The sequence below is a fragment of the Balearica regulorum genome, chromosome 6 (genome assembly GCF_011004875.1).
Source record: "Balearica regulorum gibbericeps isolate bBalReg1 chromosome 6, bBalReg1.pri, whole genome shotgun sequence".
Lineage (NCBI taxonomy): Eukaryota > Metazoa > Chordata > Aves > Gruiformes > Gruidae > Balearica > Balearica regulorum.
This window is the reverse complement of record NC_046189.1, coordinates 30,543,230-30,566,295: the sequence shown is the minus strand read 5'-3', so window position 1 is coordinate 30,566,295 and position 23,066 is coordinate 30,543,230. Positions and strand designations below refer to the sequence as shown.

Genomic DNA, 23,066 nt, shown 5'->3' with positions numbered 1-23,066 from the left:
CAAGGGGGCGTTGAGAATCAGGGATCTTAAGTCCCTCCTTAGTTTTATTATTAACCTGTTATGGGGCTGTGTTCAGATCATAGAATCATAGAATGGTTTGGGTTGGAAGAGCCCTTTAAAGGTCATCTAGTCCAATTCCCCCCCCCCGTAAGGAGCAGGGACAATAAATAAAGTCTCTGAGTTTCTGTTTCCTGAAGGTTAGAGCTAGAGGACTATAGCCATATAAGCTCCATTTAGGTTGTACATCACTTTTTTCTCAAGTAAATCTGCTGGTACTGTAGGTGAAGCATCAGGAGATAATATAATAAAAACAACAACGCTGTTTTATAAAAAGGTGTGGAATAGAATAGAATAGAATAGAATAGAATAGAATAGAATAGAATAGAATAGAATAGAATAGAATAGAATAGAAATTTCAGTGACTACCCTCAAGAACAGTTTCTATTTTGGCACTTTATGATGCAAAGTCTTTATGTGCATAGACTTCATTCTGCATCCGCAGAGTGCAGCACGTTCATACCCTCTCTTGATATGAAGCTCTTGTTGTCAGGCCCAGATGTCCTGGGGTGCAGGAAGCTGCTAGCTAGTCTGGGCAGGGTGGATCTGGAAGGTGAGATACTGGGGCGGTCCAGCTTTGTCACAGTGAGAGGAGTAACCAACAGCATCCACCTCTCTCTCCTTGCTTTTCAATGTCCTTCAGTGAAAGGCTCATGGTCTTGCTGGACTCCTTGGTCTCACTGCTCAGCAACCTGTGGAGGAGGACACTACCAGCGCACACGGACTTGCACCAATCCAGCTCCGTCTAGTGGAGAGGATATCTGCATTGGTCTGCACACCGAGGAGGCCCTTTGCAACACGCACCCATGTGAAGGTAGCCAGTTCTCATTCCTGCTCCAGCTGGCTTGGGTGGTGGTGGGAGCAAGGCACATCTGCAAAATGTTTTAAAAAGAAATCAGAAACACCACCAGTTAGAAGGTTTTCTGTCCATTCAGTAAATGTCTGTTGAACCAGGGAAAAAGGAGACATCCCAGTGTTCAACTACAATGCATCACCTTTCTCTTTACCTGTTCACTAGCTCATGCTCTGGCATTCTGGTGCCAGACAGGCAAAATCTTGTTAATGGCTGAAGCAATTGAAAAAGCTTGGTTCTTCAATGTGGAAGCTTACAAGGCAAACAAAAGCAGTCATGAAGCATCAATCCATACATTTATGGAAGGGACAGTCTTTCCTTTTTCTTATATAGACAGGCAGATGAGCATGTGCTACAACTCAGAGGACACAGTTTAGATCTGTGCTGGTTTTGAACCACCTTTGTGTATTTCTGATCCAGTGCAGGCCAACTCCTGCCCTTAGAAACCTCAGCAAAACTCTCTAACTGCTGTAATTTGTGCTGGCTGCTTGAGGTATCCCTGGGAGGCCACCTCAAAACTTGAAGTGGTCCTGGTGCAACATTGCCCCAATCCAGCTCCTTGTTTGTCTTTAACCAGAGAGCTGATATAGGAGTTTTCAAGACAACTCTGTGCTGTGCAGGGCTCCACCAAGGGTTGGTTCAGTCCATGTTAAGAAAACTACAACCTGACAAGTAGGGTATGATGCTCGCACTGTTATTTGTGTTGAGAAAATTAAATCCACTGAAGGCCCTTGGATTACATGTGTGAGAGAGGCCCAGGCCAGGATCTAGACATCCTTCAGCATGGGAGAAGTTTGGTGTCTACAAGGGATCCTTTTCTTTCTCAGTGACATTGTCTGTGTGTTTTCCTGATCTTGGATTTCAGGTGGCTGGTCAGAGTGGTCAGAGTGGAGCTTGTGTAATGAAGAGGGCATCCAATATCGCAGCCGTTACTGCGAGGTACACAGCCCAGACTCTTCTCAGTGTGTCGGAAACAGCACGCAGTACCAAGATTGCCTGTATAATGAAATTCCTGGTATGTACTGTGTCATCAAGGAGGGAGAGGGTAGGCCAGTTCAGGAGAGCAGCTCGTGCTCAGTCTGTCAAGCTAGGCTGAGATTTTCATTACTATAAATTGGGTTTGGATGCTTCTAGAAAAACAAGCAAACAAACATGTTCTAAACTCCCTTGTGGCAGGTACAGGGTAACTGGTGTTCCTTTAAGGGAGCTTAGCTTTTCTTTAAAACAGAATTACCTAGATCTGTAATAAATAATTGTTATTGCTTCACCTGAGTTGAAGCTTTTAAGCTTGCACAGTTCATCTCAGGCTGCATTATAAAAATTATTTCTCTTCTCAGTATGGATATGGGCAACTGAATGTCCTTGAGTTCAGGTATCAAAAGAAGCATCCCAAAAGAGCGAAGAAATAAGATGAGGCAGATGGAGAAACTTGGTGTGTGAAGTGGGGAGATTAATCAAAGGTCTAACAGAGTGACACTGTTGACAGACAGATGGTCATCAACATCTTCCACCCTATATTTTGTGGAAATTTAATCTCTCAGGCAAATATTTTATCTGGGTCTAGACTGAATAACCCCTTTCCACACGTTCTTTTCTGGATGACCGTGCCCTGACTTAAAAATCTGAGATGTCTAGGCAATGGTACTCTTTTTCATGGTTTCTCAGCTATCTTCTTTCCCCTAAATCAAATAAGCTCAACAGTGATCAAGTAACAGTACTGGAACTGTCAGGTCTTTGGAGAGGTTTTGTTGCATGTGTTTCACACTCTGAGCTTATAATTCAATTTAGAGAGACTCTCAGATTGCTGCAGAACATGTGAGCAGCTTCTCGTGTCTAGAGCACAGGGGGTTTAATTACTTAAAGAAGTAAAGTGATGGCAAAATGACAACTTTCTCCAATCTTCTTCTCTTTGTTTAGTGATCCTGCCAGCCTCCAGCATTGATGAGAGCACGAACTGTGGAGGTAGGGTACCACTAACTATATATCTTATTTTTATCTTAACCTGGCTTCTTTTCTCCCTGTGCAGTATCAACCAAACCATTAATCTGTACAGCTCATATCCCACTGATAGCCTTAATTCCACTGGAGTCTTGCTGTCTGAGTGAGACTGGAGGAATGTATCGCATGTCCATTTGTCACTTCCGAGATTTTTATTTATTTGGGGGTTTGGGTTGGCCACTGAGGGTCGTTAATTACCGGGGAGCACATTGCTTGTCTCTCTTTACCCACAGGGTAAATGGTTCAGGAAAAAGGAAGGGATATTCCTCATTCCACCACTGTAACCCTCCAGCTGTTTGGAGGCAGGTTTTTTTAAATAACATAAGGATTTCAGTGAACAGGGTCTCTTAGACATGTCCTTTGCTGATATAGGATGAGATTAGAGTTTATACTTGTCCTCCAAGCACTTCCTTTCATTCAAGTCCTCACCTCTCACAGAAGTTGTGTCTCCTTTCTGCATGTAACTTGGAAAGATCCAGTCATTAGTGTCACTTTTCCACTGCCATAGGAGCCCCTATGGTAAAAATGCACACTGAAGAAAATGGCAGGTTCCTTTGACATTTTAAAATGCTAGTTTCACACTAATGACCATGTCAATCCCTGCTAGTGTCACATCCCTGCGTTCCTGAAATCCAGATGATCTGTAGGCTGCCAAAATTTCTTCTCCCTGTGGAGATTGTGGCAAAAAAAAGGCACACCACCTGTGGCACAGAAACGTGGCTTCTCAGTTTGTGACTGTGGGGCAATCAATGGAATTAAGATTTCAGCACCTGCAATGTCACAGTTGGCTTTCTGTGTCTCTCCTTCTCCCTCAGATGATGGAACGTATCTACGTCGGTTCCAGGACTCCTTGTTAGGGCTTGCACTCTGCTGTTGTGCACTCTATCCACATTTCCTTCTTTTACCACCACCACTGTATTTGCTGTTGCAAACTATATTTTACCATAGCTAATATTATTTATTACTTAGTGTTCTACAATATTTGGCAAAGAAGCCAATCAATAGAAATTCTGTTGATGCATCTCAGAAAATCCATATTTTCAAAGTGATGAACCAGAAAGCTTCCCCCTGAGGTCTCACATGCTGCAAATAAAATCATTTGTTTTTTCCCTAAGATATGGCTAAAAGTCACCTGAAAAATCAGATGAGTCTTTCAAAGGTGAGGGGGAAATGTAAGAGCTTTATGTTTTAGAAAGGATTTCCTATTGTAGTGAATTGGTAAATGTAGCAGTGAAATGAAACCTTCAAAGGTTTCAAAGCTGGACAGGAGGAGAATGTGACAGAGTGTTGTGTGGCTTTGCTGAGCATAGTTGCATATTTTGTGTTTTAGCTCTCATGAGTGATGTAAAGCACGTGGAGGTTTTTAGAAAGGAAATGTCTTTGGAAAAGTCTTGTAACGTTTAGTAGCAAATTATCATCTTTCTGCTGGTTTTTTGGACTGTCATCCAAAACACAATAGAAAGTGGTAATCTTGCAATAGAATTTTATAGTGTGGTTTAAAAAATAAATGTAGCTCGTCAGTCTAATAAATTCTGTATGTTCCTTACTGTAATTATGATTGAAGTGCATTACTTTGCTGTAGAACTCTATTGGTTTTGTTCTTTTTAAACTCAGGAGGATATTTTTTAACTAAAGATTAGAGGAGAGCAGTAGACTAATGGGCAGAATTCTCTATTTGAAAAGCATATCAGTTAAAATGTAAGATGGCACCAAAAAAATGCACGCTGTGATCAGACTAAGAATGAATCTCATTTAAAGCCACTCTCTGAGTAGTCCCTTCCGTTTCTCTGCACACAGTCAAGTCAATACAGCAGTCTGTCCAAATGAATTGGCTTTTTAAGTATTACAGGAATTTTACCGCTGCAGTTGCCACCGAGCCAATGTGCCTGTCCCCTGGGACAGCTGCCCTGGGGGAAGCAGTCAGGGATTCCCCCCAGGCACTACAGCCCCTGTTACTCCTCTTTGAAAGACGACAGACCCGAGGCAGAGGAAAGGCAGTAGCATTTGGAGTCATCGTTACTGATCCTTTTTCTGTAGATGCCCCCCCTGCACATAGCAAAAGACAACAGGGTCATAAAGTTTTGCCACCCAAGATTGCTTCTGGTTGCTTCATTAACTTGGTGGCTCTAAAGGTCACTACTGTTTGTTCTGTTGTCAGTGGAGATCTGTTGGTGGTTGGTTTTACCCTGCGGTTTGAGACTCTCTGAGGTGAGGGAGGAATGAGGAGTACTGTTTGACTTTGTCTTCCCCCCACCAGCCGGAGTTGCAAGTTAGGTACCTCCCAGCGTGGGGGATGCACAACAACAGCTCCTTTCAGAGGTCAGTGCTGTGCTTGGAGGGTGCTGCTGCAATCCCACGTGGAGAGATCTCTGTAGGAGGCTTTTATAGTCCAAGAGCTTTTCTGTTTGAAATATTTGCGCTGTAGCTTCCCCGCCGGCACCTGCCTGCAACTGGCTTCCTATCTTTGCAGTTTGTGGAGAAAGCCAACAAAGAAGTGTTTTTTCAAGCATTCCCCCTTTCCTTTTTCCACCTTTTCTTTCCCATTCCCCTGAAGACCCCTGTTTCACTGTTAGCGGTACAAATACACCGCAGAGGTAGTGCAGACATGGCCAAGACAATGATGCCCCACGAATAAGCAAGAATGCTGAGCACACTTGGATTACACAGGGGAGGAATGTCGATCTCCCCCACCCCATACACAGTCCCATAGGCATTTTGGGCAGCCAACAAAAAGGGCTTTCCCCTCCCTTCCTTCCCCTTCAGAGAAACACTGAGCATTTTTATCCCCTTATTTCCATGACACGCACATGCTTTGGAATCCATTAATGTGCATTGTTTGTACGGCTCATTTCTTTAGCTGTCAGCTTAACATAATGTTTAGTTTCAATATCAATAGAGGGGAGAGAGGAGAGACAGGGAGGGAGCTTTGAGAAAACAATGCATGAACCTGTTAAACTGCACAAGGCAGAGCTGCAGTGGGAAGACCGATTTGCAGGGAGATTATGTCGGTTTATGTTAGAACGTAAGACTCTGGCTTCAACAGCTTATTAATGTTGATCCCGAGATGTCATAGCTCTGATTTGCACCTGTGGTCTTGTCGGGAGAGGGAAAAGGGCTGTTCTTTAAAAATAGCATCTCTTGTCATTTTCCTTGCAGGTTTTAGTCTCATCCATCTGATTGCCACTGGGGTCTCCTGTTTCTTCGGCTCTAGCCTCTTAACGTTTGTGATTTACGTGTACTGCCAGCGCTGTCAGAGGCAGTCCCAGGAGTCAACTGTTATCCACCCAACCACTCCCAACCATCTCCATTACAAGGGCAACACAACCCCCAAGAACGAGAAGTACACCCCTATGGAGTTCAAGGTAGGGTACTTGATGAGAAATACCACAAACAGCTTGATACTACCTAAACAAATTCTGTATTTATGTCATAGTTGGAATTGGGTAGGTGTGTATTTCTGTGTCCAGCTGTTGGCATTACATGGGGCGTTGAGGCAGCATTTAGCTATACTGTCACAAATGGGTTAAAAAGTCCCATTACTGCAATGGGATTTTGTTCTGTTTCACAGTTCTGATGAATGCCAGTCTGGCAAGTACATACCAAGATACTCTAGCCCATTCTGACTATTGTTCTCTAAGAAATCAGTAAGAGCTCAGTTCAGTGCATTGTTAGTGCGTGGTAAGAGGAAACGGAGGGGAGGAAGAATAAAAATGGAAACTTTATTAGACAAATAGTTGGGAAAATGCGTATTGGTAGGATGAGATTCTGGAAATGCTTTGGGAACTGACAAATTGAAGAGAACAAGAAAGCAGAGAGGGTTCTACCCCTTCTGTCAGTACTGGACAGAACCAACCCCAGGCAGCCATGCAGAATTCAATGATAGCAGCAGAATTCCGAGCTGAAGCCTTAGGAGATGATGAGTGTTGAAGTGGCATACTCTGTTGGCATGTCTGCTGACTAAAGAGAACGCCCCCCATTATCTGAGCAGATAGGGCTAAAGGTGCAAGAGACAATACACTGAGACAGTAGCGCATCGTTGTATTTGAGCATCAGTCTCCAGGCAAAGCGTGGGATTAGAGAAGTGAGCAGTGGGATGGGTGAAGGGGCTTATGTCACCATGGGAGGAACAGTCTGCCTAAGGTCACTTGAACAGTGTGGAGCACTATTTGGGACATGAACACAAAACAGAAGGAAACCCTGCAGCTGCTTGTTCCTTCGTATAGCTATGTGATGTTGACATTTTGATTGTCTGTTTCTGCTGATCTGGCCTGGCTTCTGACTGAGACCTAACAATAAGATCAATGGTGGGACCTTTGCCATAGTCTCAACTCCCTGGGTGTTGGGGACTGTTTCTACGTAGGGATTTTATAATGCTGGGCACAAGATGGCTCCTGATACTTGGCCATAATTTGCAATGTGAATACGCATCAGAACTAAGAGCTTGCATCAAATCATTTGAAGAGTTGATATTGTTTTGGTCTTCTAAAGGAAAAGTTTCAGATGGAAAATAACAGACCAGTTGGGCGATAAGCATGTGCTGAATTCCTTGTGTTGGCCATCGCAGCCCCTCAGAGGATTCTGCTGCCTATAAATACATTTCCTAGCAGCATAAGGCTACAGTTGCATACAGTTTAATAAGGGTGCAGCATCATAATGCGAGTCTGCATGGATTTGTGGAAAGTAAATCATGTCAAGCAAATTGGATTCCTTTTTTAAATTAAATAAATATTGATCTTGATAGGAGGGAAGCAGCAGACATACTGGGATTTTCAGAGGCTTTTAACAAAGTTTCACAGGATGTATTATTCTACACACTCTGCATATATGGGTTAGGTAATAAATTATTAAGACAGGTAAAGAACTAGGACCTGATCCTGGAAGCTTCAAACTATGAGAGTAATCCTTTCAGTTATGTGAGTAGTTGTAGTAAAGTCAATAGGAAGACCCAGATGAGAAAAGCTTGCAGGAATAGAGAGATGAGCAAGAGTAGCCCCCCATTTCTTACATAGCAAACGATGAAGAATAGAGACAAATTTATTTTTGTGGCCAAAAGCAGGTAGTTACAGGGTTGGCTTTGCATTAGCATTTTCTTCACGATTTATATCGTGCTATCACAGCTATGCTAAATAGGCAGAATGCTTAAAGTTTAGAAGGATGAAGTTGTTTGCAGAACAATCTTGATCAATTGGGTAAATGGACTACAAAACGCAATATGTCTTATGCCGAGTGGTGCAGTGGAGTAGAAGTAATAATAAAGCTAAGAGAGGTTTAAAATAGCAGCAGATTAGTTAATGTAGTATCGGGAGGGAGTTGACCTCTTTGATAGATCCATGTCTGAATACTTGATCTAGTGTGTAGGAACAGTAAGCAGCTGTTAGAGTCTTCTTTCGAGGGACATAAAGACCCTAGGCATTAGATCAAATTTTGAAAAGTCTAGTTTATTTAAAGGAAGGCATTAGCTAGCTGGGACTGTATGAGTTAGGCTGGGGGGAGAAGGGACTTGGACACAAGGAGAGATAGACCAGATGGGGCTTATTTATAGAACGTTAGGAAGTGAAAGAGTTCAAGTGCATAAATCTACAGTCATTTGACAGACCAAAACTAAATGTTTAGGAGCAAGGGGCTACTTGCTAAGAAGAACTCAAAGTCATACTCTTTCCGCACGGTGAATGAGGCAAAGAGATTTACAGAAAGGGTAAAATGTGTTTATCAATGAAGCCCCTTTTCTCTATTCCTGTTGAATATTTCCTTATGTTCATCTTCCCTGTTGTCCCTCCTCTCTTAAACTCTTGCCTGAAAATGTCTCATTTAATACTACAAATTTGCCACTTCTCAGCGTTCACTTGAAGAATCTAGTGTTAATGCAGTAAGAGGAAGGCTCCGTGTGCTCTGTGCTGTGTAATTACTTCCAGAACTTGTTATTAGCCAGCTTTATATTTAGGAATAACTGGCAGATTTTTCTAAGGGTCAGGAGGGAGTTTTTCATGCCTTCAAGGAGCATGTGTGGTTTTATTGTGATGCTGCACAATTAACATTCAAATGATGGAGGAGCTAAAATTCACCTTCTGGAAAATGAGGGTTGGACTGAGCTTGGATATGGGCCCATCTGAATTTAAAATGTGTATGTATGAAAGAAAGTGAAACCACCTGAAATTCCAGATTCTAAACCCAAGTAAGTTTCTATTCAGCAGATACCAAGAAAACTGCTCCCAACATTTTATAGGTAATGAAAGCAAAAGAATCATTGTACATTTGTGTCTGGGTGTGTGTGTGTGTGTGTGTGTAAGAGTTAATAAATCCATGATAAAGGAAATACATGGTGTGTAGACTACTTTTCAGTAACAGAAAATGGTAATGCACAGTGACATGATGTTAGCAGAAGGCTGAGCATATGCACAAGTCTATTATTTTCCATTCTTTGATAATAATAAGCCTTCTGCAACTGTCTGTAGTTTGTTTTCATCTTGAAATATCTCTGCTCTCCAACCAGCAGGTGAACACAGTAGAAAGTTTGGCAGTGTTACATTCAAATGTACAGCACTGAATGCAAACTCATAAATCAAGGTGAATTTTATATGAAGGCAGATTTTAATGAAGGAAGTGCTAGCTGATACAAGCCTTGTTGGACATTTCAGCACAGCAATGCAGTAATTCAGATCAGATGTAAATATCATACATAATGGTGACCTATTGATCATTTAGCTGATGCTAAGTTGCCTAGGCAGTGATTTGCAGAAGACTGGTTTATTTTTGCTGGCTTCTTTTCCCTTCCTGTTTTGGTCTCTCAAGAATGCTGTGAGGTTTATTATTAGCTATTTTACCCATGATGTCTTAAAAGATTTCATGCATATGCATTTACCAGCAGCATGTTGATTTTGATTTGTTATTCATAGATCGTAGGGGAGAGACCTTTTGGGTCACCTAATAAGCAGTTCATGTTTCATTAATTGGTTAAAGTTCATACAGCACTCTGACAATATTGAAGACTGTGCAGAACAAGAGCATAATGAAATAAAAATTATCTACTCTTCACATTTTGGCATGATGGGTTACAGAACCACCTACAGCCTTCCCAGTACTGCCACGCCAATTAGTTAATAACTGGCTATCAAAGCAGAGAGGAGATCCTCTTTTTTAACATCTTGCTTCAGCTGCTCAGTGACTTATTCATGTGAGTTACTGATTACCATCATGCTGATGGAAAGCCAGATGATCCTGCAGTAGAGGCAGGAGGATGTAGGGTCAAGGTTGAGCCCTTGTGAATTAGGAGCTCTTGGAACAGCCATGCATGGAGAAAGGATTTGGACTGAACTTCTTCCTATTGCTAAGTCCTTTGCCAATAAAGAGAGCCAACTTTTTATTCTGCACGGGATTTGGACAGGCAAAGGCGTCTGCACATTGGTCCACATCCAAAATCCAATGGCCTTTGGATCAGGCCAGATGGGATTAGTGAGAAATCTAAGTTTGCAGGATAGTTATGATGATGATTCTGCAGATTTTCTTCTCAATTGTGCTGGGTAGACCTCCCTCTGTCCTTCCTTCCTTAAACACAGTTTTAGTCATGAGTCACGCAGGCAAACTCTTTCTGTACAGATGCCTCAAATAATCTAAGGAAGCACTTGAGCGTTGCATCTGCTCTGGGCATCACCGCTGCTCTCGTAGAAGCTAAGGGCCAAACACTGAAGTTGTGCTCAAGCAAAACAGTCATTTATGTCAATTAGCAAATTTATTGTGGCGGAAGATGAGGCGAGAACTGAGATTGCATAAGATGGCAATGAAAGAGGGAAACGAAATATTTGATGTATCACCTGATACCTGAAGTTTCTAGTAGGACACCAGAACAATACATATTAACTTGAGTAGGACTGTGAGTCCTGCACTTGCCCAAAATTATACAGCAAATATAAATGCGGCTACCAGAAAATGGAGGGAATATTCATTAGATCACCTGTGACTCTGTGTAAATTAGAAGCGACAATGAATATTTTTTTAATAAAGTGAGAACAATGCTGTTGAGAATCAAATAACAGTGGAGAGCAGACACCCCCTGCGAAGAACTCTGAACATTGTGATCCACATTTCATTACTAATCTCGAATAATTCATGACAATAAAATACCAACGTGGAGGATGATGAAACAGAAACCAATTCTGTCTTTGGAAGAAGAATCCTTCTGAATAAAACAACAGGCTGGCCATTTGGTGTGGCTTTCAACTTTGCAAAAAGAAATAAAGCTCAGGGTACAGGAAAGTGGATCCCTGTAAGGATTTTAAATGTCTGTCTCTTGGTGATGGTCATTTTCATTGCTGCTGAAAATCACACCTTTTTTTATAGTGGGGAGACAGCCAGTGGTTCAAGTTTAAATGAGCTTTAACTACTGTCAAGTGCCCTGGAGGAATGTTTGTCTAAGTCAGCCTTGGTCTCCGAGTATGTTTGTTTCTCCCTGCCATGGAAAACTTAGGGCTTCAGTGTCCTATAGCTTAATTTGATATGTTGCTACTTCAACTAAAATTGGCTAACCCATTTATTTGTGGTGATCACAGCACATACACTGATAGCACTGTGATACAAACTTTTTTCTTTTTCCAGTGACCCTTTCACTGTGCATCATTCAAGCCCCAGGAAGTGGCTGTAAAGTTCAGACATAAGCCAGCAGTTGATGATACCCAACATCATCAATAAGTTATCAACAGCCTCCCTTAAGTATTTTCTTTAGCTGCATGGCACTTTAGAGAGAGATTTAGCTGATGTAATCAGCTGGAAAAAATAAATACATACATACATACATACATATATATATAGTAAATCAGATTGAAACATAAATTTTGTTCTCAGTGAATTTCATGTTTAACAAAGACTATTTCCCCTGAACAAAGTGGCATTTAAGAACATTAAGTGCTTGAATGGTAGAGTACATATTTTTAGTACTTACCATCTGTATAGTATTATTTGAAAAAGAATAGTAGGGGCAGGGGGTTGTATTGGCAAAGAGGCATTGTGCCCTTTCTTGTATGATCCTGCAGTTGCAAATATCACTTCAGGGGACTCTCAATTTACATAATGCCTGCTAGGAAGGAAAAGCAAGAGAGCTTATTGATGGGGAAAAAAGGATTAAGTGGTGCGTCTCAGTCAAAATCTATTAGTGTCTTTTCTCCCCTTTATATCATTGGGTCGAGTCAAATTGAGCAGTCAAGCATGCCTGGAGGTGTGGCTGTCCTAGGATGATCGTGCCTGTAGAGTGATGTGCATCTCTTGGAGGTGTCCTCACCCCATGACAGCAGTAGCTCAGCGGGTTGCTGTGTGCAAGTCACAGATATCTCTCCCTCTCATAGATACATTATTTAAGAGTAGGGGAACCTGCCTATTTGGATCTGAATGTTTCCTTGCTCCTGGCTCCCTCTGGGATGCTAAGCAGCTGCTCTTAATGGTCCCCCAATGGAAATCGGTCCCCACTGCATCTGCTCCGTATGCAAATCCTTCATTACTTCACAGGGCTGTTGCTACTCACTGTGGGGTGGGGATTGACCTTGTTCCTCTTCCCCCACCGTTTTGAGAGTCCAGCTTTTGGGATGACTTTTTCTATTTCACTTTAAGCCACCTTGAGAAGTTTTAAGTCACACTGGGGGTCATCCTGTCATGTTTTTATCTGTTGACTCAGCCTTCTCTCCTCCTCATTGTGTGGCCAGGCATTACCTCCTCTACACCCAGGTCAGATGTATGGTCCATGCTCTGTCTTCTTACAGTCTAGGCTAGTCATCATGGATGCTGACACTAACCTTTCTTTGGGGTTGTATTACTGCAGCTGCAATAATCTGTGGATGCAGGCAAGATAGGTTTGTAGGTAGACAAGTTTTGTTTTAATCTGGTTTAATTAGATCAACGAGTATAGCTGGAAAAAGCTGGCAGGTTTTTGAACATGTGAGCAGCTGTTTCAGACCTGAAGACAGATTATTCAAAAGTTTATCATCTGATTTTTCCAGCTACACTAATTGATCTAATAAATAATATTACCTTTTTCTTGCAATTTTCACCTTTCCTAATTTCTCTGGGGTTGACATGTATCTGCTCCCACCCACCCACTTGTGCTGGAAGAAGGAGAATTAAATGAAGAAGAACTGCAGGAATGAAAGTAACAAAATTGCACGGCACTGGCTGCTGTGTATTTACATGACTTCCCCCTACTGGTCAGAAGAGGAATATTTCAAATATACCCTAGCCTCATTTGCTAAAAGTTAATAGTTCTCCCTTGGTCCAGGTGCTTGAAGTGGTTCTTCACTCCTTGTCTCCACAAAGCTCTGGTTGTCAGTGTTATGTGCATTAGCTGAACTGGGGAATCCTCAGTCCCTCCAAGATATGCAGGAGGAATTAATTATGTGTTTGCAAAAGAGTTTAGAGCCATGAAAGAGGCAGGGAGCTAAAGTAAAGGGAGAGGATGTTAGACAAACGATAAATACCAGAAAACGTATAACCTCTGTGATACACTTGGAGGGGAGCTGCCTCAGTAGAAAATAATGGATTTTTTAAGTAGGAACATAAAGAAATCTCGCTGCATATATACAAAGTAAAGATAGCTGTGTTGCTATTCAGAAGGTGTTTGGTAGCTCAGAGAGAGGACAGCTGAAATACCTGAGCTGCCTGTCCTGAACCACGACCGGCCTGTCCTAAAGAGCAATTGAGACCTCAGGGCTGCTCAGGATGTGCTGTCTGCTGCCACCACACAGGTTGCACAGGCTGCAGCTACGCTACATCCATTGCCACCTTTCCCCGGTGCATCACTTATATATGCAGAATAGGTTTGGCGTAGGGTAAGCAGGAGTAGCTCTGCCTGCATTCCTCTATAGCTGGGGGAGTCCTCATTAAGTCAGTTCTAACATCGTCCTGAGATTTGTCACAAAGCATGTGAATAAAGGAAAGAACTGAAGGAATCTAGATGGAACGTGTCCCAGAGTCTGTGAGAACCAGCTAATGAACAACTCCAATTACCTTTATAAATATCATGGATCTTGGGCAAACACCCAGCGCCATGAAATGCAAAGGCAATACAAAAGTGTTTGAAGAAAGCAGGCCAATTTCCTCCCAGCTAATTCAGTCACTGTTAAGCTACCAAAGTCCAATGCACTAAAGTCACACAAGTAGCTCCAGTAAGTCTGTGGGAGAAATGTCAGTTGGATTTGGGGATAAGAGAAACTATCTGTAATCAGACAGGCCCACAATCGACAGAGTACGCCTGGACCTTCCCCGTTCTACAAAGCGTATCAATGGGGCATTAAATCCCACTTGGTCTTTAAAATTTGGCAGAGTTGGGGCCATCCTAGAGAGTGAAACCAGGAGAAACAAATGGGATGATTGACTCAACTGTGCTTTCAGTTACAGCGATGGAAGCTCATTGAAACAAATCTGTGTCAGTGTTAATATGCAGGCAAATCTGAATTAATATTTGAGAGGCAACATGTCACATATACCCTGATGACATGAAAGGTGGTTGGGATGAACTGACAACTGAGCCTGGACCTAATGCTGAGCAGGAAGAAATCAAACACAATCACTTTCTGCACAGAGTTTCAGTGTTAGGGAATGAAGGGAAAGCACGAGACTGAGCTGCATAAGGGCAGATTCTCAGCTGGTTAAAAATGCAGCTTCACTGGTCCATACACCTAAAGAAAGGAGGATGATGATGGTGTCTTAAATAATCTTGTGACATGTAAGTAGAAATTGGCTTGGACAGGACTGCTGCTGCAGAGATTGAAACCTGCCTAATGGACTGTGAACATCAGACAATTGTTAATGGGAACATATGGGGCTATGGGGAGGAGTTGTGTGGGGCACCGCAAGCAGAAATGCAACGTTTGGCTTTATTTAATACTTAATTAATGAGCTTGGAGAGGGTGCAGTCAGTGTGTTAATTAAACTAGCAGAAGATATTAAATTGGGAGGTGTGTCAAAAAACCAGCCATTGCTATAGAAATAATGGAAAATGACCTGGGGAGATTATAAATGTAGAGAGGAAATAACAAGGTGAGATGCAGCATGGGGAGAAAACAAAGCAATCTTGAGGAAAATAATCAAAAAGCAGCTATTTAGAGGATGTGAGATATTTGGAAAGCAATAAGACTATAAGCGACTGAACAGAGTTAGCAGATGGCAAATTAGGCCAGTTTTTACTTTTATTTCTATTTTTACTACTTTTTTTTTTTTTTTTGCACCACTGCAGTTACACCTTTGCAATTCTCAGTCTAAATGTAGCGCTGTGGGCTGGCACCAGGCTGCGTGCCTTGTGTTGGTAATTCACCAGAATGAGCATCTCTGAGGTCATCTCAAAACTGGGGGGCTACTTGCCCCAGTGTAACTGCAGTGAGGTGATGAGAACTGCTTTCTCTGGACTGTGGGCCTTACTAGTTATCACCAGTGGAAGCCCAGTCTAGCCCAGTTACTCTAAGTGATCATCTGCACCCAATGCAGATTACTGAACTTAGTTTTAGAAAACAGTGTTTATACCTCTGGTGAGTTAGTCTGAGTACTAGAGCATGCTTGAGGGCAGGTGGCGTAGCTCAGCTCATGGGCCCCTGTAGTAACACTATAGTATATGTGAGGGACCCAGGAAGGACATACAGTGAAGCACAGCAGTGCAGCAAGGAGACAGTTTGCACCTTCCCACACAGCTGAGATCATGGCTGCTACGTATCTTGTGCACCAGCTATATTGGTAAGCAGCTTGGGGCAGCCCTGCATTCCTCTTTTGTGTCTGTGCGCCACGTCATGTGTGTTGCCACCACCAAATTACTGGCAAGGCAGGGATAAATAGCAAGCTTTAGGCTAGACTTGCCAGTGGGAAGATTTCCATCAACTCCTTGGACTTCAGTTTCCAGTTCCGAAAAATGCTTAAACCTGGATTTAGCTCTAAGCAGGGACTCACCTCAGTTTGCCTTACTATTACATACAGTTTGTTCTGTCATCTTACTTATGTGCTTAAAGTCAGAGATGTGCCAAAGCATCTTTCTGACAATGGTCCTTTATGTTGCCAACTCCGAAGGTTTTTATAAGTTTAAAATGGCAGTAATATAACCTCACTCCCTCCCAAGTATAAGGATAAAATAGCTATTTTCAAACAGCTATAGAAAACTGTAGCTATTCATTTTCCTATAATTGAATGTTAGTTCCATTGTCAACCCGAGCACATCTACAGATGCTGCCGTCATTTGGGGGTTGTTTAATTTATTTACCAATAACAGTGAACAAAGAATTTCAACTCTAAAAATATGGTAAGCTTCCATCCAAAAAGAACATGCAATCATAAGTTTAGTGTCCCAGTGGGATTTTTTTGTATCTCTTTTTGAGAGGAAAAACCTTCTTATATAGAAAATAGGTTCCTCATCTGTACGTCTGCACTTCACTGTAAATCCTGCAAACAAACAGCCTTGTTGAATTCATCAAAAAGACCTCAACACATAAACCCTGGCCACTACTACCTTTGACTTCAGTGTAGGCAGAGCTCAAGAGATTTTATAAAAGCATCGGGTGAGATTGTTTGTTTAGTGTAAGACCCTAAGCAAATTTTGAAGTAAGGGAACACACTTTTTCTTCAGAAAGAAGAATCATTCAAGTCTTAAAAAATCTTAGCTTGCAGTAGATATGTGGGTCTTATAAAGTCTTTCTGGCAACTTTCCATCTTTCCAGGGTCATTCGTAATGCATAGCTCAAGAGGCACAGCAGTGTTGTAGCATCCGGTGGATCAGAAGAAAGGGAGCATGTGGGTGGGCCAGACGTCATTTGTTTTCCTGGTGTCAATTATTGCCAAAAGAGGTTATTTTAGTTGTATGGTTTATTCTGTTGAAATGTAATTATTATGCTAATTATTTCCAAATTTACTGGTTAATTATAATTCTGAGATATCTGCCTTGGTACTTGCAGAGATGTACAAGCTGTGGGAAATGTTTCATAATATTAATATATTTCCACAACCCTAAGTCATTTGGCTAATGTTCCCAGAACACAAAAAGTAACGTCCTTTAACAAGAAGGCATGGCTAACTCCATAAAACAGCTGATCTGCATCGAAAAGGCATTTTGCTCAATCTGATTTCACTGCAAGAGACAACTTAAAAGGAGCACAAAAGAAGCTAAATGTTGGATCTTGGCTTCTTTATATCATTGCACAATTCCCTTATCGCACCATTTGGGGGATGGGGGAGAGTAATGGCCATCCCACTGTTGCTACAGGAAGTACGTTGGATGCTGTTCCAAGGAAAATTAGAAACGCTATGTTAATTCTTTTAGGGCCAATTGTGCAACTGAGTTCAGTGGGAATTTTGGCGCTGATTCTGCAGCGGCATGATGCAGGATGCACATGGGCTTGATTTGGATATTGCTAAGAGGAGTTGGTTGACTACAGAGTTGCCATCTGCTACCAAGAGCCTAGTTTTAGACCTTTGCCTGTGTCCACCGTGGATGAGGAGGGTTAGCAGTGACTGGAGTTGTTACCTTTGGTTCCTTAGTGCCTCTGCTCACATTGTGACGAAGGAAAGGGGAAGTTTTTCTTTCTAGTACACTGGGATGTTCAACATTACAAACAAATCTGCAAGATGGAAACATCCAACTATGCAGTCAGTCCTGGCACAGGCAACACATCTTTTTCTTTCTTCTTTTTACCTTTTTAAAGAGGAAAGTGTCTTGGGTGGGAGGGGGAAGAACTGAAAGTACACCTGTTGACAGAGAAATAGTGGCGAAACTGTGAAGTTGAGGGAAGTTGTCCTTTGTCACTGACTTCACGGGGATTGCAGTGCTGCGTAGCTGGTGAAGATTAACCTACAAAACTCTTGGGAACTTGCTGAGTCTTCCCCCACACCACCCCCAAAATAGAAAAGAAGATCTGGAGCTCAAAGGGAATGCTGAGCTGCAGAAAGCTGAGTGCTTTCTGTGGGAGAAGATGAAGGAAATCTTGCTGTCGCATGTCACCCTGTGGGAACTACTCTATGGCCCTTACTTTGGTATTTGTTGTATCTGTATCAAATGCTTTTAGAAACATCTTTTTCACTTTAGCATTTCAGAAACTATATGGAATTCCTTTTAATTGGGGGTGGGGAGATGTTCATCCCCCTTTTAAATCAAGTTTTGAAATTTTCGTGATTGTTTATTGAAAGTTGAAACATTTGATCTGTTTATGTGTATAAGAGATGTTTATACAGCTTGTACATGCAGCTGTAGGATGGGAGTAGTACTGAAAGTCCCATACTGTTACGTATGAAGATGTTTTGATACATCTGGGAGAATGTAAGCAAGTAGGTCAGTGGATTATGACTTAATGATTTGGAGCAGAGGCAGAATTTGGGAGAGGGGGTAGTGGCAAAGCATTGCTGGAGAAAAATAACAAATGGAAAATCTGAATGATGACTTAGGCTAAAAATATCAATGGAGAAAACTGAACAAAATTAAATGTATGCATATGGCACAGTGCAGTCATGTTTAACACATCCGACACTTGGCTCTACATTGGGAGAAACAGCCTGCGAGTGTATGTCAGTACAGCACACAAGGGGGGTTATCTGTAAACTTTCCCCTCAGACTCTTGCAGTTCTAACTAATGGCGAATACAATAGCAAGAGTGATAACAAATTGTTTATATAATTCTGCAAATATTGAAATACTCAGGATTCTGTTGTACTTGGCATAGATGCAATTCACTGGCAACAAGATTGGACCTTTTGATTAGTTGACAGATCACATATAATGGAGAAAGCTGTTGCTGTTTTACATTATCCTAAAAACGTATCCATCTTAGTCCATTTGAAAACATCCTTGCTTGACAAAGCAGAGTTCCTGGGTCAGAGAATTTTTTGTATATATTAGTCATACGCCAATGCAACATAATAAAGGGTCTTTTAAAGGAAGCAGCTGAAGTTGTGCCTGCTTCTGAGTGATCCACTTGGTTGGGTTAGCACATGCTGGTGGCTTACCTTCTGCTAACAGGTTCTCGAATTGAGGTTAGTGGTGAACATACCAGAAGACATAGATGATATCAAATATGCCAGGATGGCATGGCTCATACTGGAAGGGAGGAAGCAGATAAAAGTATTTCATTGATGCATGTTGAGTTTCTAGTTATTAGTTGAATGGAGCACTTTTTCTAAGCACATCCCACAGGTTTTCATATTAGCTTAGGGTCTGGCCTCACTTTCTATGGGGAATATTATGCTTGCACAACTACCAGAAGCTTCTTTCTTCTCAAGGCAGGATAGGATCAAAATGAGGGCCTGAAATACGTTTCCTTCGGTGTTTGAAATACATTGTGCGTATGGCACAGAGATTTTGCACCCAGTGGGGTTTCAGCAGTAAACATTGATCAGGCTTCTGGTCTCTTCTGATCGTTCTTACTCAGCAACCAGTCCGAAGAGGTTGTGGCTGTAGTCAGGGAGAGGCATTAGTGTTTGATACTTGAGGAAGCAGAAAACGAGAAAGGGAAAATACAGGTTAAATATCAGGAAAATTGTCATCAGTAAGGTCTGGTGAGTGCCCAGCTGACTGACACACCTCCCTGAGGGTGCCGGATGGTAGTGCAGAAGGGCTCAGGCAGCAAAGGCAAGTCTTTCTTCTTTCTCTGAAATCTCTACTGAGGACAGCCTGAGCTCTAGTGCTTGATCTGCTGCTTCAGTCAGCTTCATTATTGCAGCTGCAGATAAGTCCCTGCAAAAGCACCGAAGGATTGTACCTTCTAAGAGGACTTGGCATATCTTCAGCATGGACTTCTTGACCACTCTGGTATTGGGAACTTGGCTCAGAGGTGGCTGAGGTGAAGAGATACTTGTAGGAGTTGGGCTGTGAACAAGGGTCTGGTCTGTGTTAGCTTTTGTGATGGACTGTAGTTGTGTTGTGGTGACGACTCTTGGCCTTTCCCGTTGGGACTGATAAATATCGGTGGGAACACCTATGGGCGCAGCAGGCTGTTTTCATCCCCACAATAACTCCAGTGAGTTCAAGTTGTCAGGAGGCTCTGACCTTGATGACATAACCCATATAGCATTGGGGGAATATCTTCCAAAGAGAAAGTCGTTGGCTATCTCTGTACTGTCACAGCAAAGAACTGCAGGATGAGAGCAAGGGTTACAGCGCTGAGTAAAACAGCACGGGAGCCCACCCAAAGAGATGTAACTGCGCACCTCTTCTGTGGGGCTTGCATGAGTATGTATGTGTACATCTCTAAAATTCACTGCTGCCTAATTTCCCTTCTTCAAAATATCAACCAATTTCCAGTGCCAAGGAGCCTAATAATCTATTTATTAAAATGAGACAGACAATAAGTTTGTGTGGGGAAATGTTAAGGCAGTGCACATTGATCATGCTGATTTAGGACTGTACTGCCATCGCAGCGTTTCCGGAGACAAATTCTTTGCAGCTAATTGCATTATAAATTCTGCTAAACCATTTTCATAAGGTATTTCCCTAACATATAAGCCTTCCATCAGAAATAAAATCAAAAAGAGCAAAGGAGCAGTTGTGGGGTTTTTTCATAATTAAATGTTATATGAAAGTAAGACAAGAGAGAAAAAAAATGCAAATCATGTTAATTAAATGCTAAGTCTGCTTTAAGAGGCTAGTTTTAAACACCGTGGGACATATTGAAACTCATACAGATTTTCCAACTGAAAGCCAAAAAAGTAGAGTCCTGAGATCGAGATGGTCCTGAGCCAGCCCAAGTCAGGATTTTGATGTCATCAAATTTCAGATGTGGTAATCTGGCATGTTGTGAATCTTAACCATTCCAAAAGGTGAAGGGTCTAGAGCACAAGTCTTATGAGGAGCAGCTGAGGGAACTGGGGTTGTTGAGCCTGGAGAAAAGGAGGCTGAGGGGAGACCTTATCACTCTCTACAACTACCTGAAAGGAGGTGGTAGCCAGGTGGGTGTTGCTCTCTTCTCCCAAGTAACAAGTGATGGGGTAAGAGGAAACGGCCTCAAGTTGCACCAGGTGAGGTTTAGATTGGATATTAGGAAAAATTTCTTCACCAAAAGGGTTGTCAAGCACTGGAACAGGCTGCCCAGGGAAGTGGTTGAGTCGCCATCCCTGGACATGTTCAAAAGATGTGTAGATGTGCTGCTTTGGGACAGGGTTTAGTGATGGACTTGGCAGTGCTAGGTTAATGGTTGGACTTGATGATCTTAAAGGTCTTTTCCAACCTAAACAATTCTATGATTCTATGATTCTAAAAAGTGACCTGGATACTGGACCACCTTCATAGAGCCCAGGGAGTGTGGCAGTGGGAAGCAGCCTCTTGCACCTGCTGTGGCAGCCCGTGGCCGTGGGGTTATGCTGCCTGCAGTGGGTATCCTGGGCTAGAGACACCGACAGGAAATAGCAGTCATGGTGCACAGCTGCTATGAACACCTGTGTTGTTCCCCAGACAGTAGTTCCCCCAAATACTCAGTGGCAGTACTCAGCAAAGTGCATTTTTACAGTGGATCTCGATTGTTTTTATCAAGCTGGGTCAGAAGACACTGAAGCAGAGAGAAGTTAATTGGATTTCCCAAGAAAGCATAGCAAGAAGCAGAGGACTGAGCCTGGCTTCCTTGTTTTCCAGGCTCCAGTACAAAGCAGCATTCTGTCACCCACACTGTTTTAATATTTCTTTGGGTGACTGGGAGCAAAGCATGACATTTCTTCTCTTCCTTCCATATTGAAGGGCACAAATTCTCATTCCTTGGAAATATTTATTACTTTGAGCATGCCTATACAAATTCTGTCTTTGGTTCCTACAAGTGATGTGCTGTGAGCTCATTTTAGAGAGTCCAGGCAGGCAGAGATCACAGTCAGACCAGGAGGAGGCTGGGTCTCCTCTGGTTTTCATGTATGAGATGTTTCGGGTAGTGCTCATTTCCAAAAAAGTTACTCAGTCATTCAGCAATTGGGAAATTTCTTTGCCAGGGCACTTTTACTCTAAGAAAGCCTTTCCTCCTAATATCTTGTGTGACCTCCCAGGGTAGCTGTAGCTGTCAGTCTGCTATCGGTTTAGGAGAAAGCATTTTCTTTTCTTCCTCCTCCTCTCCCCCTCCCCATGCAGTAAATTTACTCAATTGCAAAGAAATTGCGAGATAAATACTGCCTGTGGGGTTGTCTTTGAGCTTAGAGGTATCTCTGATCATTGCAGTGGTCACAGTTGGGAAGTGGCCAAGCCCCGACTGTGCCATGGGCACGTGCACAAGGCGAGACCCCGCTCACCTAACCATAGCCTCCTAAAAGTCGGGCACCCACTGTCAACAGGTCACTCTGCTGCTGGGGCTGGAGGGGGACAGGGGCTCCCCCAGAAGGCAATTTTCATCTGCATCTGCCTTCATGCAGGAAGGAGACTTCTCCTTGCCTTGCCGACGGAGCCCCGATGCCTGAAGTTTAGGTGGCTGAAGTTGGATGGGTCGAGTAAAGCTAATGGAGCTGGGTATTGCATGAGCTTGAGCATTCGTTAATTAATTTTCATCTGGCCCTGAGCTGGGTCGGATATGAGCTGTTTATCTCAAGGGGGAGCTGAGGTGAAGTGGTTCCCCCAGGAGCATCAGATTGTGGCAGAACAACCACGAGGTCCCAGGACTAGTTGCCTGATTAGACCTCTCCATCTCTCTGCTCCAGACAGGAGAGACGCTCATACCCTCTTTAAAGGTGCTGTGCCCTGATCATGAGGATGCTGTAGCAAACACGCCTAGTGTTGACTCCCAAATCGAAGGAGTGAGTTCCCTGCATGATAACCATTAAAGGTGCATGCAGGAGCAACATAGGCCAGAGATATGTATAAGAAATTCAAGCCAGGGGTTAGTTGAAGAAACTGTCATAAATGTTCCTCAGCCAAATTCATAGAAATTAGATGACTATAAAGGAGAAAGCTTCATAAAATTATTGCATTCCCCCAAAATGGAATTTTATCCTTGTGCATAGGTAATGGCTGGTGTAGCAATGGGTTTTCATCTGGGGGAGGGGGACATCTGCTTGCTGGTGGGAAGAGTAACAGCAATTCTTGCAAAAAGCAAAGAAGGGGCGGGGGGGAAAGGGAGGGAGAAAAAACATATATCTAAATTTTTATGGTAAAAGGGGCATTTGTGGTTCTCATTTTTCGTCTTGTTTTTGCCAACAATTGTTACGTGGTTGTTAAATTTTTTTAAGTCATTTTAGTTTTTCCAAAAGTGAC

At 42.5% G+C, this 23,066-nt stretch overlaps 1 protein-coding gene across 3 annotated transcripts in view; it reads left to right on the top strand.

Annotated features, from left to right (window-relative positions):
* The window catches only part of SEMA5B (semaphorin 5B), a 272,595-nt gene that overhangs the window by 247,188 nt on the left and 2,341 nt on the right, over positions 1–23,066 (top strand). For all 3 annotated transcript variants that reach the window (XM_075757063.1, XM_075757062.1, XM_075757064.1), the window contains 4 exons: positions 701–871; positions 1,776–1,925; positions 2,828–2,872; positions 6,065–6,270. In XM_075757063.1, coding sequence (XP_075613178.1) covers positions 701–871; positions 1,776–1,925; positions 2,828–2,872; positions 6,065–6,270 — 572 coding nt within the window. The remainder of the gene's footprint in view (positions 1–700; positions 872–1,775; positions 1,926–2,827; positions 2,873–6,064; positions 6,271–23,066) is intronic.